At 47.7% G+C, this 16,242-nt stretch overlaps 1 protein-coding gene across 2 annotated transcripts in view; it reads left to right on the top strand.

Moving 5' to 3' along the window:
• Positions 1-515: 515 nt before the first annotated feature.
• LOC118938873 (stimulated by retinoic acid gene 8 protein homolog) overlaps positions 516-16,242 on the top strand; it is a 32,826-nt gene continuing 17,099 nt past the window's right edge. The window contains exons 1-6 of one of the 2 annotated variants that reach the window (XM_036945474.1): positions 516-895; positions 1,710-1,884; positions 4,009-4,084; positions 4,177-4,258; positions 7,116-7,265; positions 13,940-14,234. In XM_036945474.1, coding sequence (XP_036801369.1) covers positions 1,711-1,884; positions 4,009-4,084; positions 4,177-4,258; positions 7,116-7,265; positions 13,940-14,234 — 777 coding nt within the window. In that variant the 5' untranslated portion in view covers positions 516-895; position 1,710. Of the gene's footprint in view, positions 896-943; positions 1,506-1,704; positions 1,885-4,008; positions 4,085-4,176; positions 4,259-7,115; positions 7,266-13,939; positions 14,235-16,242 lie in introns of those variants that run through there. The other variant, XM_036945473.1, reaches the window with a different exon arrangement.

Below are 16,242 nucleotides of genomic sequence, written 5' to 3'. Positions count from 1 at the left end.
AGGGATGGGTTCCCTGATGAAGTACTCAACACTCCTAGGGATGGTTTCCCAGATGAAGTACTCAACACTCCTAGGGATGGTTTCCCAGATGAAGTACTCAACACTCCTAGGGATGGTTTAAGTACTCAACACTCCTAGGGACGGGTTCTTTGGATGCTGCACTGACAGCCAGTTGTAAAGACTGACACACAGAGGATGAGAACCAAACTGGGAAATGCACATTGTTCCTTTAAAATCTTGTGCACCCCAGTCATCACGAACGCATTAGCAGTGCCAATGCCCTGAAGATTCTCTTTTTTTAAGGTTACACTTCTCAAGAAACTCAACTACCGCTTTTACTATTGATCAAGCATCCCCCCCCCCCCCCCCCCCCCCAAATTCAACCAGCCCGAGAAATGTGGACACAACGGTTCTTTTTTTAGCGTTGAAATACCAAATCACCACACCCAGGTATTTCGAGACACTGACATCAGTGGACTGATTTTCTCATCCCCTACACATCTGATGTTACCCTTTTGAGGAAAATAAGGCGCCAGTACTCCCCTAATAATTTCTGTGCCCTTGGTGCGGTGCATTTGGAAGTTTGTTGCTGCCACAGAATCTGAAAAGGCACCTTTGCAAGCCGTACTTTAAATGGTCGCATGCTAGCAGCGAACAAAGCTTTGCAGTGGCCATTGCTATAGTAGCTTCTGCAGTTCTCCACTCTCTTAACCAACTGTGGTGATGTAGACTGCGTTGCGGGGTTGAAAGGTTTTGATTTATTTATATACTTTGGGGTAGCACAATGTTTTTTTGATGTCATAAATTTTTTTGCGAAGCATATCTGATTTACAGTACGCACAGTATGCCCGTCAATCACCCCCAATTACCGGCTTCAGACACCCTATAAATTCAGGTACAGACTCCCACTCCTTTCTGTACAATTTGGATTGAGACATGTTGATTGATGTTGTAAGTTATGTCCAGGATCAAAACATTTGTGACCAACTATATTCATTGGGGTTTGTCTCGTGGAACCCGTACTACCACTACTACTACTACTATTACTGCTGCAGTCAGCCGACGATGAATTTGCAATTTGCCGAAATTGCTGCTGAGCGCCTGCTGCCGACGTCACTCACGACGCATTTTTGTAGCCAGACACGTGTGTTGTGACTGAGAACATCGTTTTTTTTTTGTGTCATTTAGAGGAAAAATGCATTTTTTGCGTTTGAGACACTTTTCAGAAGTTGCTAAAAGTTCCAAATATTTATTTTAAAGTAGCTACATTTGTAGCTAGGTGCTGTTTGAATTTTTTTGTGTGCTAAATCTAGAAACAAAATTGCTACGTTGGCATCACTGATCTCAATCCTGCCGGTTGATGAGACGGTTGGAGCCTCTTTACCGCGGTTCATGTAGCCACATCCTGCACGACAAATCACACACACTATAGATCACTTTCCATAACAACTCAACAGAAAACGTGGACAGTTTGTTAACATACATTTATAAAGGATTTCAAAAAGGTAAGGTAGCAACAACAACATAATAAAGGTCTGTGGATATATTATCCAACTCTAAACTTAATCAAGTAGCTAAAACAGCCATCAGTGCTCGGTAGCCATCTTGTTGTTGTTGACCGATATAACTCTTAATGGGAAGAGAAACAACTCGATTATTAACCCGTGTAGTGTCTTATTATTCTTTTATATAACCCATTAATTGATCAGGATGTCCAGACGAGGTTGTACCGATCCGACCGGGCTCCGGAGGAAACGGGACATGGAGGAGCACCAGAAGGAGAGAAGACGGGCTCTGCAGGCCCGACACCGGGCCAACCTGGCCACCCTGTTCGAGACACTCAACACCGTGGTCTGCCCCACATCCAACAAGATGCCTGCTAAGGTGAGATACATATAGATGGCTAACAATCTGAAATATCTTTCTTGTTCTCATGTGTAGCTAACTGTTGTGTGAAAATATTTTTGGTCAGTTACTATGGAGAAACTAGCTAGCTAGCTGTTGCTGGGTAGAGAGGGTGTGATTTGGGGCTAGCTGGCTAACTGTTGCTGGGCTAACTGTTGCTAGGTAGAGAGTGTGACTGGGGCTAGCTAGCTAACTGTTGCTGGGTAGAGTGTGATTTGGGGCTAACTTGTTGGGTAGAGAGGGTGTGATTTAGGGCTAGCTAGCTAACTGTTGCTGGGTAGAGTGTGATTGGGGCTAACTGTTGCTGGGTAGAGTGTGATTGGGGCTAACTGTTGCTGGGTAAAGTGTGATTGGGGCTAACTGTTGCTGGGTGGAGAGAGTGTGATTTGGGGCTAGCTGGCTAACTGTTGCTGGGTAGAGATAGTGTGATTTGTGGCTAGCTGGCTAACTGTTGCTGGGTAGAGATAGTGTGATTTGTGGCTAGCTGGCTAACTGTTGCTGGGTAGAGATAGTGTGATTTGTGGCTAGCTGGCTAACTGTTGCTGGGTAGAGATAGTGTGATTTGTGGCTAGCTGGCTAACTGTTGCTGGGTAGAGGGTGTGATTTGTGGCTAGCTGGCTAACTGTTGCTGGGTAGAGGGTGTGATTTGGGGCTAGCTGGCTAACTGTTGCTGGGTAGAGAGTGTGATTTGGGGCTAGCTGGCTAACTGTTGCTGGGTGGAGAGGGTGTGATTTGGGGCTAGCTGGCTAACTGTTGCTGGGTTGAGAGGGTGTGATTTGGGACTAGCTAGCTAACTGTTGCTGGGTTGAGAGGGTGTGATTTGGGGCTGAGAGGGTGTGATTTGGGGCTTCACCTACCTGACCATGCAGGTAAATACCCACCTACCTGGTGATGCAGGTAGATCTTCACCTACCTGGCCATGCAGGTAGATACTCCCCTACCTGGCCATGCAGGTAGATACTCACCTACCTGGCCATGCAGGTAGATACTCACCTACCTGGCCATGCAGGTAGATACTCACCTACCTGGCCATGCAGGTATATCTTCACCTACCTGGCCATGCAGGTATATCTTCACCTACCTGGCCATGCAGGTAGATCCTCACCTACCTGGCCATGCAGGTAGATCTTCACCTACCTGGCCATGCAGGTGTATCTTCACCTACCTGGCCATGCAAGTAGATCTTCACCTACCTGGCCATGCAGGTAGATCTTCACCTACCTGGCCATGCATGTAGATCTTCACCTACCTGGCCATGCATGTAGATCTTCACCTACCTGGTGAGGCAGGTAGATCTTCACCTACCTGGTGAGGCAGGTAGATCTTCACCTACCTGGTGAGGCAGGTAGATCTTCACCTACCTGGTGAGGCAGGTAGATGTTCACCTACCTGGCCCTGCAGGTAGATCTTCACCTACCTAGTGAGGCAGGTAGATGTTCACCTACCTAGTGAGGCAGGTAGATGTTCACCTACCTGGTGAGGCAGGTAGATGTTCACCTACCTGGTGAGGCAGGTAGATGTTCACCTACCTGGTGAGGCAGGTAGATGTTCACCTACCTGGTGAGGCAGGTAGATGTTCACCTACCTGGTGAGGCAGGTAGATCTTCACCTACCTGGTGAGGCAGGTAGATGTTCACCTACCTGGTGAGGCAGGTAGATCTTCACCTACCTGGTGAGGCAGGTAGATGTTCACCTACCTGGTGAGGCAGGTAGATCTTCACCTACCTGGTGAGGCAGGTAGATCTTCACCTACCTGGTGAGGCAGGTAGATCTTCACCTACCTGGCCCTGCAGGTAGATGTTCACCTACCTGGTGAGGCAGGTAGATCTTCACCTACCTGGTGAGGCAGGTAGATCTTCACCTACCTGGCCCTGCAGGTAGATGTTCACCTACCTGGTGAGGCAGGTAGATCTTCACCTACCTGGTGAGGCAGGTAGATCTTCACCTACCTGGTGAGGCAGGTAGATCTTCACCTACCTGGCCATGCAGGTAGATCTTCACCTACCTGGTGATAAATTGGTATTATGGATCAGATAAAAGTGGAAACCTCAGTTGAATGTGTTGTATTGTAAAGTGTCATTGTAATGTTGTCTGGTCGGTCAGTGGAAGATCTTGGACCACGCCAAAGGATTTCTGAAAGAACAGGAAGCCCACCTGAGCAGACTGATGCTCCTGAAAGGTGAGAGGAGCCCTATGCCCTTTTGATGTGTACAGAAAAAACCACGCTCTGTGTGATTAAGGGCACGGTTTCTTATTCACCAACGTGTTTAGGGATATTCCTCGGTAATGAAGATGGGCCGTGCAGCTTGGAGGAAGTGAGGGCAGAGTACCGGAGGCTGCAGTCACACAGCAGGTACACTACTACCATTGACATACACTAGATTTTTTATTTAACCTTTATTTAACTAGGCAAGTCAGTTAAGAACAAATTCTTATTTTCAATGACGGCCTACCGAGGGAACAGTGGGTTAACTGGTCTAGGAACAGTGGGTTAACTGGTCTAGGAACAGTGTGGTTAACTGGTCTAGGGAACAGTGGGGTTAACTGGTCTAGGGAACAGTGGGGTTAACTGGTCTAGGAACAGTGGGGTTAACTGGTCTAGGAACAGTGGGTTAACTGGTCTAGGAACAGTGGGGTTAACTGGTCTAGGAACAGGGGGTTAACTGGTCTAGGAACAGGGGGTTAACTGGTCTAGGAACAGTGGGTTAACTGGTCTAGGAACAGTGGGTTAACTGGTCTAGGAACAGTGGGTTAACTGGTCTGGGAACAGTGGGTTAACTGGTCTAGGAACAGTGGGTTAACTGGTCTGGGAACAGTGGGTTAACTGGTCTGGGAACAGTGGGTTAACTGGTCTGGGAACAGTGGGTTAACTGGTCTAGGAACAGTGGGTTAACTGGTCTAGGAACAGTGGGTTAACTGGTCTAGGAACAGTGGGTTAACTGGTCTAGGAACAGTGGGGTTAACTGGTCTAGGAACAGGGGGTTAACTGGTCTAGGAACAGGGGGTTAACTGGTCTAGGAACAGTGGGTTAACTGGTCTAGGAACAGTGGGTTAACTGGTCTAGGAACAGTGGGTTAACTGGTCTAGGAACAGTGGGTTAACTGGTCTGGGAACAGTGGGTTAACTGGTCTAGGAACAGTGGGTTAACTGGTCTGGGAACAGTGGGTTAACTGGTCTGGGAACAGTGGGTTAACTGGTCTGGGAACAGTGGGTTAACTGGTCTAGGAACAGTGGGTTAACTGGTCTAGGAACAGTGGGTTAACTGGTCTAGGAACAGTGGGTTAACTGGTCTAGGAACAGTGGGGTTAACTGGTCTAGGAACAGTGGGTTAACTGGTCTAGGAACAGGGGGTTAACTGGTCTAGGAACAGTGGGTTAACTGGTCTAGGAACAGTGGGTTAACTGGTCTAGGAACAGTGGGTTAACTGGTCTAGGAACAGTGGGTTAACTGGTCTGGGAACAGTGGGTTAACTGGTCTAGGAACAGTGGGTTAACTGGTCTAGGAACAGTGGGTTAACTGGTCTAGGAACAGGTGGTTAACTGGTCTAGGAACAGGTGGTTAACTGGTCTGGTTAACTGGTCTAGGAACAGTGGGGTTAACTGGTCTAGGAACAGTGGGTTAACTGGTCTAGGAACAGTGGGTTAACTGGTCTGGGAACAGGGGGTTAACTGGTTAACTGGTCTAGGAACAGTGGGTTAACTGGTCTAGGAACAGTGGGTTAACTGGTCTAGGAACAGTGGGTTAACTGGTCTAGGAACAGTGGGTTAACTGGTCTAGGAACAGTGGGTTAACTGGTCTAGGAACAGTGGGGTTAACTGGTCTAGGAACAGTGGGTTAACTGGTCTAGGAACAGTGGGTTAACTGGTCTAGGAACAGTGGGTTAACTGTCTTGTTCAGGGTCAGAACGGCAGATTTTTACTTTGTCAGCTCGGGGATTTGATCCAGCAACCTTTCGGTTACTAGTCCAACGCTCTAACCACTAGGCTACCTGCCGCCTCCATAGATACTGGTGCAACGCCTAGGCGGCAGGTAGCCTAGCGGGTTAAGAGCATTGGGCCAGTAACTGAAAGGTTGTTGGTTTGAATCCCCGAGCTGACAAGATGGGTGAAAAAACCTTCCGTTCTGCCGTTGAGCGAGGTAGTTAACAACAGCAGCTCCCAGGGCGCGGATGACGTGGGTTAAGGCAGCCCACTGCCCCTCTCTGAGTCAGAGGGGTTTGTGGGTAAAAAGCTGAAGACACATTTCAGTGACTAGGTGTCCCCTTTCCCTAAGTACAGCGTGCCACCTGCAGTTAGTAGAGATTACCACTGGGGGGCAGCATCTACCCATGTTATTGATCAACTACAGTTTATTCACATTTACCCATGTTATTGATCATCTACCCATGTTATTGATCATCTACCCATGTTATTGATCATCTACCCATGTTATTGATCATCTACCCATGTTATTGATCAACTACAGTTGTTAATACACATCTACCCATGTTATTGATCAACTACAGTTGTTTATTCACATCTACCCATGTTATTGATCATCTACCCATGTTATTGATCATCTACCCATGTTATTGATCATCTACCCATGTTATTGATCAACTACAGTTGTTAATACACATCTACCCATGTTATTGATCAACTACAGTTGTTAATTCACATCTACCCATGTTATTGATCATCTACCCATGTTATTGATCAACTACAGTTATTTATACACAACACTTATATGTAAAATCAATTTATATTGTTATTGTAGATGTCAATTAGCTTCTTTTTTCAGTCTTACATTAAAAACGTGTTCCCTCCTCCCCTCTTTCCCCCTCCCCCCCTCCCCTCCCCTCCTCCTCCTCCTCCTCCTCCCCTCCCCCTCCTCCCCTCTTTCCCCCTCCCCTCCCCCTCCTCCCCTCCTCCTCCTCCCCTCCCCCTCCTCCCCTCATCCCCTCCCCCCCTCCCCCCTCCTCCTCCTCCCCTCTTTCCCCCTCCCCTCCCCCCTTTCCTCCCCTCCCCTCCCCCTCCTCCCCTCTTTCCCCCTCCTCCTCCTCCCCTTCCTCCTCTCCCCCTCCTCCCCTCCCCCCTTTCCTCCCCTCCCCTCCTCCCCTCCCCCCTCCTCCTCCTCCCCTCCCCTCCCCTTCCTCCTCTCCCCCTCCTCCCCTCCCCCCTTTCCTCCCCTCCCCCTCCTCCTCCTCCCCTCCCCTCCCCCCCGCGCTCCAGAAGACCTGGTGGCTTCAGACGTCATGGCGGGGCTGACGGAGAGGACCTGACTGAGACCAGTGAGGAAGACTCTGCAGAGGAGACTCTGGAGGACTCCGCCCCCTCTCAGACCTCCATCAACTCTCGAACCAACATCCTGGAGTTTGAAGGGTGGGGGCTCGTGCCAGGGTTAACGAGTAGCGAACAGCAACATCGCTAGCCTATGGCAATCTACTATAGTAGAAAAGTCTAGTCCACCTATTCTATTGGTCAGCTTGTCGAGAAAGAAATTGCCTGTTACAAACAGACTCTGGGACAGTTTTGGGACGATAGATCCCAGATTCATACAACTAATAGGCCTAGGATATATATATATATACAGTTGAAGTCGTAAGTTTACATACACCTTAGCAAAAATACATTTCAACTCAGTTTTTCACTAATCCTGACATTTAATCCTAGTAACAATTCCCTGTCTTAGGTCAGTTAGGATCACCTCTTTATTTTAAGAATGTGAAATGTCAGAATAATAGTAGAGAGAATTATTTATTTCAGCTTTTATTTCTTTCATCACATCCCCAGTGGGTCAGAAGTTTACATACACTCAATTAGTATTTGGTAGCATTGCCTTTAAATGGTTTAACTTGGGTCAAACGTTTCAGGCAGCCTTCCACGAGTTTCCCACAATAAGTTGGGTGAATTTTGGCCCATTCCTCCTGACAGAGCTGATGTAACTGAGTCAGGTTTGTAGGCCTCCTTGTTCGCACACGCTTTTTCAGTTCTGCACACAAATGTTCTATAGGATTGAGGTCAGGGCTTTGTGATGGCCACTCCAATACCTTGACTTTGTTGTCCTTAAGCCATTTTGCAACAACTTATGCTTGGGGTCATTGTCCATTTGGAAGATCCATTTGCGACCAAGTTTTAACTTCTGTGAACTGGTATTTCCATCAGTGTAGAGGCTATACATCTGACCAGTCAACTGGTATTTCCATCATTGTAGAGGCTATACAGCTGACCAATCAACTGGTATTTCCATCATTGTAGAGGCTATACAGCTGACCAATCAACTGGTATTTCCATCAGTGTCGAGGCTATACAGCTGACCAGTCAACTGGTATTTCCATCAGTGTAGAGGCTATACATCTGACCAGTCAACTGGTATTTCCATCATTGTAGAGGCTATACAGCTGACCAATCAACTGGTATTTCCATCATTGTAGAGGCTATACAGCTGACCAATCAACTGGTATTTCCATCAGTGTCGAGGCTATACAGCTGACCAGTCAACTGGTATTTCCATCAGTGTAGAGGCTATACAGCCGACCAGTCAACTGGTATTTCCATCAGTGTAGAGGCTATACAGCTGACTAGTCAACTGGTATTTCCATCAGTGTAGAGGCTATACAGCTGACTAGTCAACTGGTATTTCCATCAGTGTAGAGGCTATACAGCTGACCAATCAACTGGTATTTCCATCAGTGTAGAGGCTATACAGCCGACCAGTCAACTGGTATTTCCATCAGTGTAGAGGCTATACAGCTGACTAGTCAACTGGTATTTCCATCAGTGTAGAGGCTATACAGCTGACTAGTCAACTGGTATTTCCATCAGTGTAGAGGCTATACAGCTGACTAGTCAACTGGTATTTCCATCAGTGTAGAGGCTATACAGCTGACTAGTCAACTGGTATTTCCATCAGTGTAGAGACTATACAGCTGACCATCAGTGTAGAGGCTATACAGCTGACCATCAGTGTAGAGGCTATACAGCTGACCAGTCAACTGTTATTTCCATCAGTGTAGAGGCTATACAGCTGACCATCAGTGTAGAGGCTATACAGCTGACTAGTCAACTGGTATTTCCATCAGTGTAGAGGCTATACAGCTGACCATCAGTGTAGAGGCTATACAGCTGACCATCAGTGTAGAGGCTATACAGCTGACCATCAGTGTAGAGGCTATACAGCTGACCATCAGTGTAGAGGCTATACAGCTGACCATCAGTGTAGAGGCTATACAGCTGACCATCAGTGTAGAGGCTATACAGCTGACCATCAGTGTAGAGGCTATACAGCTGACCATCAGTGTAGAGGCTATACAGCTGACTAGTCAACTGGTATTTCCATCAGTGTAGAGGCTATACAGCTGACCATCATTGTAGAGGCTATACAGCTGACTAGTCAACTGGTATTTCCATCAGTGTAGAGGCTATACAGCTGACCATCAGTGTAGAGGCTATACAGCTGACTAGTCAACTGGTATTTCCATCAGTGTAGAGGCTATACAGCTGACCATCAGTGTAGAGGCTATACAGCTGACCATCAGTGTAGAGGCTATACAGCTGACCATCAGTGTAGAGGCTATACAGCTGACCATCAGTGTAGAGGCTATACAGCTGACCATCAGTGTAGAGGCTATACAGCTGACCATCAGTGTAGAGGCTATACAGCTGACCATCAGTGTAGAGGCTATACAGCTGACCATCAGTGTAGAGGCTATACAGCTGACTAGTCAACTGGTATTTCCATCAGTGTAGAGGCTATACAGCTGACCATCATTGTAGAGGCTATACAGCTGACTAGTCAACTGGTATTTCCATCAGTGTAGAGGCTATACAGCTGACCATCAGTGTAGAGGCTATACAGCTGACCATCAGTGTAGAGGCTATACAGCTGACCATCAGTGTAGAGGCTATACAGCTGACTAGTCAACTGGTATTTCCATCAGTGTAGAGGCTATACAGCTGACCATCATTGTAGAGGCTATACAGCTGACTAGTCAACTGGTATTTCCATCAGTGTAGAGGCTATACAGCTGACCATCAGTGTAGAGGCTATACAGCTGACCATCAGTGTAGAGGCTATACAGCTGACTAGTCAACTGGTATTTCCATCAGTGTAGAGGCTATACAGCTGACCATCATTGTAGAGGCTATACAGCTGACTAGTCAACTGGTATTTCCATCAGTGTAGAGGCTATACAGCCGACCATCAGTGTAGAGGCTATACAGCCGACCATCAGTGTAGAGGCTATACAGCTGACTAGTCAATTGGTATTTCCATCAGTGTAGAGGCTATACAGCTGACCATCAGTGTAGAGGCTATACAGCTGACCATCAGTGTAGAGGCTATACAGCTGACCATCAGTGTAGAGGCTATACAGCTGACCATCAGTGTAGAGGCTATACAGCTGACTAGTCAACTGGTATTTCCATCAGTGTAGAGGCTATACAGCTGACCATCATTGTAGAGGCTATACAGCTGACTAGTCAACTGGTATTTCCATCAGTGTAGAGGCTATACAGCTGACCATCAGTGTAGAGGCTATACAGCTGACTAGTCAACTGGTATTTCCATCAGTGTAGAGGCTATACAGCTGACCATCAGTGTAGAGGCTATACAGCTGACCATCAGTGTAGAGGCTATACAGCTGACCATCAGTGTAGAGGCTATACAGCTGACCATCAGTGTAGAGGCTATACAGCTGACCATCAGTGTAGAGGCTATACAGCTGACCATCAGTGTAGAGGCTATACAGCTGACCATCAGTGTAGAGGCTATACAGCTGACCATCAGTGTAGAGGCTATACAGCTGACTAGTCAACTGGTATTTCCATCAGTGTAGAGGCTATACAGCTGACCATCATTGTAGAGGCTATACAGCTGACTAGTCAACTGGTATTTCCATCAGTGTAGAGGCTATACAGCTGACCATCAGTGTAGAGGCTATACAGCTGACCATCAGTGTAGAGGCTATACAGCTGACCATCAGTGTAGAGGCTATACAGCTGACTAGTCAACTGGTATTTCCATCAGTGTAGAGGCTATACAGCTGACCATCATTGTAGAGGCTATACAGCTGACTAGTCAACTGGTATTTCCATCAGTGTAGAGGCTATACAGCTGACCATCAGTGTAGAGGCTATACAGCTGACCATCAGTGTAGAGGCTATACAGCTGACTAGTCAACTGGTATTTCCATCAGTGTAGAGGCTATACAGCTGACCATCATTGTAGAGGCTATACAGCTGACTAGTCAACTGGTATTTCCATCAGTGTAGAGGCTATACAGCCGACCATCAGTGTAGAGGCTATACAGCCGACCATCAGTGTAGAGGCTATACAGCTGACTAGTCAATTGGTATTTCCATCAGTGTAGAGGCTATACAGCTGACCATCAGTGTAGAGGCTATACAGCTGACCATCAGTGTAGAGGCTATACAGCTGACCATCAGTGTAGAGGCTATACAGCTGACCATCAGTGTAGAGGCTATACAGCTGACCATCAGTGTAGAGGCTATACAGCTGACCATCAGTGTAGAGGCTATACAGCTGACCATCAGTGTAGAGGCTATACAGCTGACCAGTCAACTGGTATTTCCATCAGTGTAGAGGCTATACAGCTGACCAGTCAACTGGTATTTTCATCAGTGTAGAGGCTATACAGCTGACCATCAGTGTAGAGGCTATACAGCTGACCATCAGTGTAGAGGCTATACAGCTGACCATCAGTGTAGAGGCTATACAGCTGACCATCAGTGTAGAGGCTATACAGCTGACCATCAGTGTAGAGGCTATACAGCTGACCAGTCATCTAGTATTTCCATCAGTGTAGAGGCTATACAGCTGACCATCAGTGTAGAGGCTATACAGCTGACCATCAGTGTAGAGGCTATACAGCTGACCATCAGTGTAGAGGCTATACAGCTGACCATCAGTGTAGAGGCTATACAGCTGACCATCAGTGTAGAGACTATACAGCTGACCAGTCATCTAGTATTTCCATCAGTGTAGAGGCTATACAGCTGACCATCAGTGTAGAGGCTATACAGCTGACCATCAGTGTAGAGGCTATACAGCTGACCGTCAGTGTAGAGGCTATACAGCTGACCATCAGTGTAGAGGCTATACAGCTGACCATCAGTGTAGAGGCTATACAGCTGACCATCAGTGTAGAGGCTATACAGCTGACCATCAGTGTAGAGGCTATACAGCTGACCATCAGTGTAGAGGCTATACAGCTGACTAGTCAATTGGTATTTCCATCAGTGTAGAGGCTATACAGCTGACCATCAGTGTAGAGGCTATACAGCTGACCATCAGTGTAGAGGCTATACAGCTGACCAGTCAATTGGTATTTCCATCAGTGTAGAGGCTATAAAACACTCCACAATGGGATTGTTTCTTCTCCCGGACAATTTGATTTATTGGCTTTTCCTCAACAGAAACCCTGGCAGGGTGGGTCATGGGACAGGCACTCACTCTCTCTTTGGGCTGGTTTCCCGGATGTAGATGGACCCATGTTTTAGACTGAAAAGCATGTTGAGTAGGGCTTCATCTGTGTCTGGCCTTCACTGTTACTTTAAGGGGACTTTATTAAACAGTCTGATTTTAGACCAACGTATAGACAGTCTGATTATAGACCAACCTATAGACAGTCTGATTATAGACCAACCTATAGACAGTCTGATTATAGACCAACGTATAGACAGTCTGATTATAGACCAACCTATAGACAGTCTGATTATAGACCAACCTATAGACAGTCTGATTATAGATCAACCTATAGACAGTCTGATTATAGACCAACGTATAGACAGTCTGATTATAGACCAACTTATAGACAGTCTGATTATAGACCAACTTATAGACAGTCTGATTATAGACCAATTTACTGACAGAATGAGTGACAACAGAAGATACTTCTCAAGGGACAATTCTGTCCCCGCCTTAAGTCTCAGTTGAAGCTACTCCCCAAATGAAACTGAAGTCATATTTTTGAATGAACAATCTGCCAGAATTTCAGCCTTGGCAGGTTGCTTCTATTAGATGTCCTGTCTCCGTTGAGATGTTTTAACTGCCCGTAGTGAGTTGAGTTAGTGCTCTCCTGGCCTGTGGCTGGGGATCAAGGATTCAGCACGAGGGGATTTATAGCCGGGGGCACTGAGGTGCACCTCTGACCATGGGAGAGGGGTTTAAAAAAGGGACTCATTTCACCAAATTAATGTATAACCTCCATAAAACAGCTATGATCTCTCTCTCTCCCCATAACCCTCTCTCTCTCCCCATGACCCTCTCTCTCTCCCATCCATATCTCACTCTCCCCATAACCCTCTCTCTCTCCCCCTCACCCTCTCCCTCTCCCATTCCTATCTATCTCTCTCCCCATAACCCTCTCTCTCCCCATAACCCTCTCTCTCTCCCATTCCTATCTATCTCTCTCCCCATAACCCTCTCTCTCCCCATAACCCTCTCTCTCTCCCATTCCTATCTATCTCTCTCCCCTTCACCCTCTCTCTCTCCCCTCCACCCTCTCTCTCCCCTTCACCCTCTCTCTCCCCTTCACCCTCTCTCCCCCCTTCACCCTCTCTCTCCCCATCACCCTCTCCCATCCCTATCTCTCTCTCCCCATAACCCTCTCTCTCCCATCCCTCTCTCCCCATCACCCTCTCTCTCCCCTTCACCCTCTCTCTCTTCCCCATCCCTCTCTCTCTCCCATCCCTATCTATCTCTCCCCAATCACCCTCTCTCTCCCCCATCCCTCTCTCACCCCATCACCCTCTCTCTCTCTCCCCCATCTCTATCTCTCCCCAATCACCCTCTCTCTCTCCCCATCCCTCTCTCTCCCCATCACCCCTTCTCTCACCCATCTCTCTCACCCCATCCCTCTCTCTCTCCCATCCCTATCTATCTCTCTCCCCAATCACCCTCACTCTCTCCCCATCCCTCTCTTTCTCCCATCCCCATCTCTCTCTCTCCCCCATCCCACTCCTCCCCATCTCTCTCTCATCCCTATCTCTCTCTCCCTACCATCCCACTCCCCCATCTCTCTATTTCTCCCCAGGTACTTGTTGTTCTACAGACAGACACTGGAGAAGTTGGTTTGTAGCGGTGTGCTGAGCCCGGGACAGACTGGTCTGGCTGTAGTATCTGAAGCTATCTCAGGTCTGTGGGATAGCTTCTCTCCAGAGCGCCGGGCAGCCTACCAGACCTGTCCCCCCCAGCAGAGCACCCTGGGCTGGGAAGGGCCGGCAGAGACACCCCCTAATCCTGTTCCAGACACCCACTTCCACCTCACGCTCCAGCCCTCCACTCAGGCAAACAGCCAGGGAGCCTCTTCTCCTTCTAGCTATGAAGAGGTGAGTACAGCTTTCCTTAATCAATTATTTAATCAATTATTATGAATTGATTACTGGATTTTAATTGATTTGGCCAAGTGGCGCGGCGGTCTACGGCATTGCATCTCAGTGCTAGAGGCGTCACTACAGACCCTGGTTCGATCCCCAGCCCGTTTTCTTGAAGATCACTCCCGAGACCCAACCGCTGTAGCTCTGTCGGCCATTGACGTGTCGTTCCCACCAGCCATCCACCCACCGCTGTAGCTCTGTCGGCCATTGACGTGTCGTTCCCACCAGCCATCCACCCACCGCTGTAGCTCTGTCGGCCATTGACGTGTCGTTCCCACCAGCCATCCACCCACCGCTGTAGCTCTGTCGGCCATTGACGTGTCGTTCCCACCAGCCATCCACCCACCGCTGTAGCTCTGTCAGCCATTGACGTGTCGTTCCCACCAGCCATCCACCCACCGCAGTCAACAAATGGACTCATGGTAGCTACTAGTTCCGACTGAGCTCAATCGTCATGAAACGCAAATACGGCGTTGAGTTTCTCTGTCTTAGTGTCACACAAAAGAAACAGTCGTTCAGGGAAACGGTCCTTCTGGGAAACAGTCATTCAGGGAAACAGTCCTTCTGGGAAACGGTCCTTCTGGGAAACGGTCCTTCTGGGAAACGGTCCTTCTGGGAAACGGTCCTTCTGGGAAACGGTGGTTCTGGGAAACAGTGGTTCTGGGAAACAGTCGTTCTGGGAAACGATCCTTCTGGGAAACAGTCCTTCTGGGAAACAGTCCTTCTGGGAAACAGTCCTTCTGGGAAACAGTGCTTTGACAGTGGAACAGTGAGTGAGCAAGGCGTTGTTGTCATTTTCTAACAGGTGCTGATCAGCAGACATATGGGAGTAACTAACTAACCCTCATAGTAGTAGATGTTTCTCTTTCTAACAATCCCCTGGCCTTGTACACAGATAATAGCTAACATTCCCCTGGCCTTGTACACAGATAAAAGCTAGCATTCCCCTGGCCTTGTACACAGATAATAGCTAGCATTCCCCTGGCCTTGTACACAGCTAATAGCTAGCATTCCCCTGGCCTTGTACACAGATAATAGCTAGCATTCCCCTGGCCTTGTACACAGATAATAGCTAGCATTCCCCTGGCCTTGTACACAGATAATAGCTAACAATCCCCTGGCCTTGTACACAGCTAATAGCTAGCATTCCCCTGGCCTTGTACACAGATAATAGCTAGCATTCCCCTGGCCTTGTACACAGATAATAGCTAGCATTCCCCTGGCCTTGTACACAGATAATAGCTAACAATCCCCTGGCCTTGTACACAGATAATAGCTAGCATTCCCCTGGCCTTGTACACAGATAATAGCTAGCATTCCCCTGGCCTTGTACACAGATAATAGCTAACAATCCCCTGGCCTTGTACACAGATAATAGCTAGCATTCCCCTGGCCTTGTACACAGATAATAGCTAGCAATCCCCTGGCCTTGTACACAGATAATAGCTAACAATCCCCTGGCCTTGTACACAGATAATAGCTAACAATCCCCTGGCCTTGTACACAGATAATAGCTAGCATTCCCCTGGCCTTGTACACAGCTAATAGCTAGCATTCCCCTGGCCTTGTACACAGATAATAGCTAGCATTCCCCTGGCCTTGTACACAGCTAATAGCTAGCATTCCCCTGGCCTTGTACACAGATAATAGCTAACAATCCCCTGGCCTTGTACACAGATAATAGCTAGCATTCCCCTGGCCTTGTACACAGATAATAGCTAGCATTCCCCTGGCCTTGTACACAGATAATAGCTAACAATCCCCTGGCCTTGTACACAGATAATAGCTAGCATTCCCCTGGCCTTGTACACAGATAATAGCTAGCAATCCCCTGGCCTTGTACACAGATAATAGCTAACAATCCCCTGGCCTTGTACACAGATAATAGCTAACAATCCCCTGGCCTTGTACACAGATAATAGCTAGCATTCCCCTGGCCTTGTACACAGCTAATAGCTAG

This window comes from Oncorhynchus mykiss, chromosome 15 (genome assembly GCF_013265735.2).
Source record: "Oncorhynchus mykiss isolate Arlee chromosome 15, USDA_OmykA_1.1, whole genome shotgun sequence".
Taxonomy (NCBI): Eukaryota; Metazoa; Chordata; class Actinopteri; order Salmoniformes; family Salmonidae; genus Oncorhynchus; species Oncorhynchus mykiss.
Note: the sequence above shows the minus strand (reverse complement) of the source record. Positions and strands in the feature narration are given on the sequence as shown.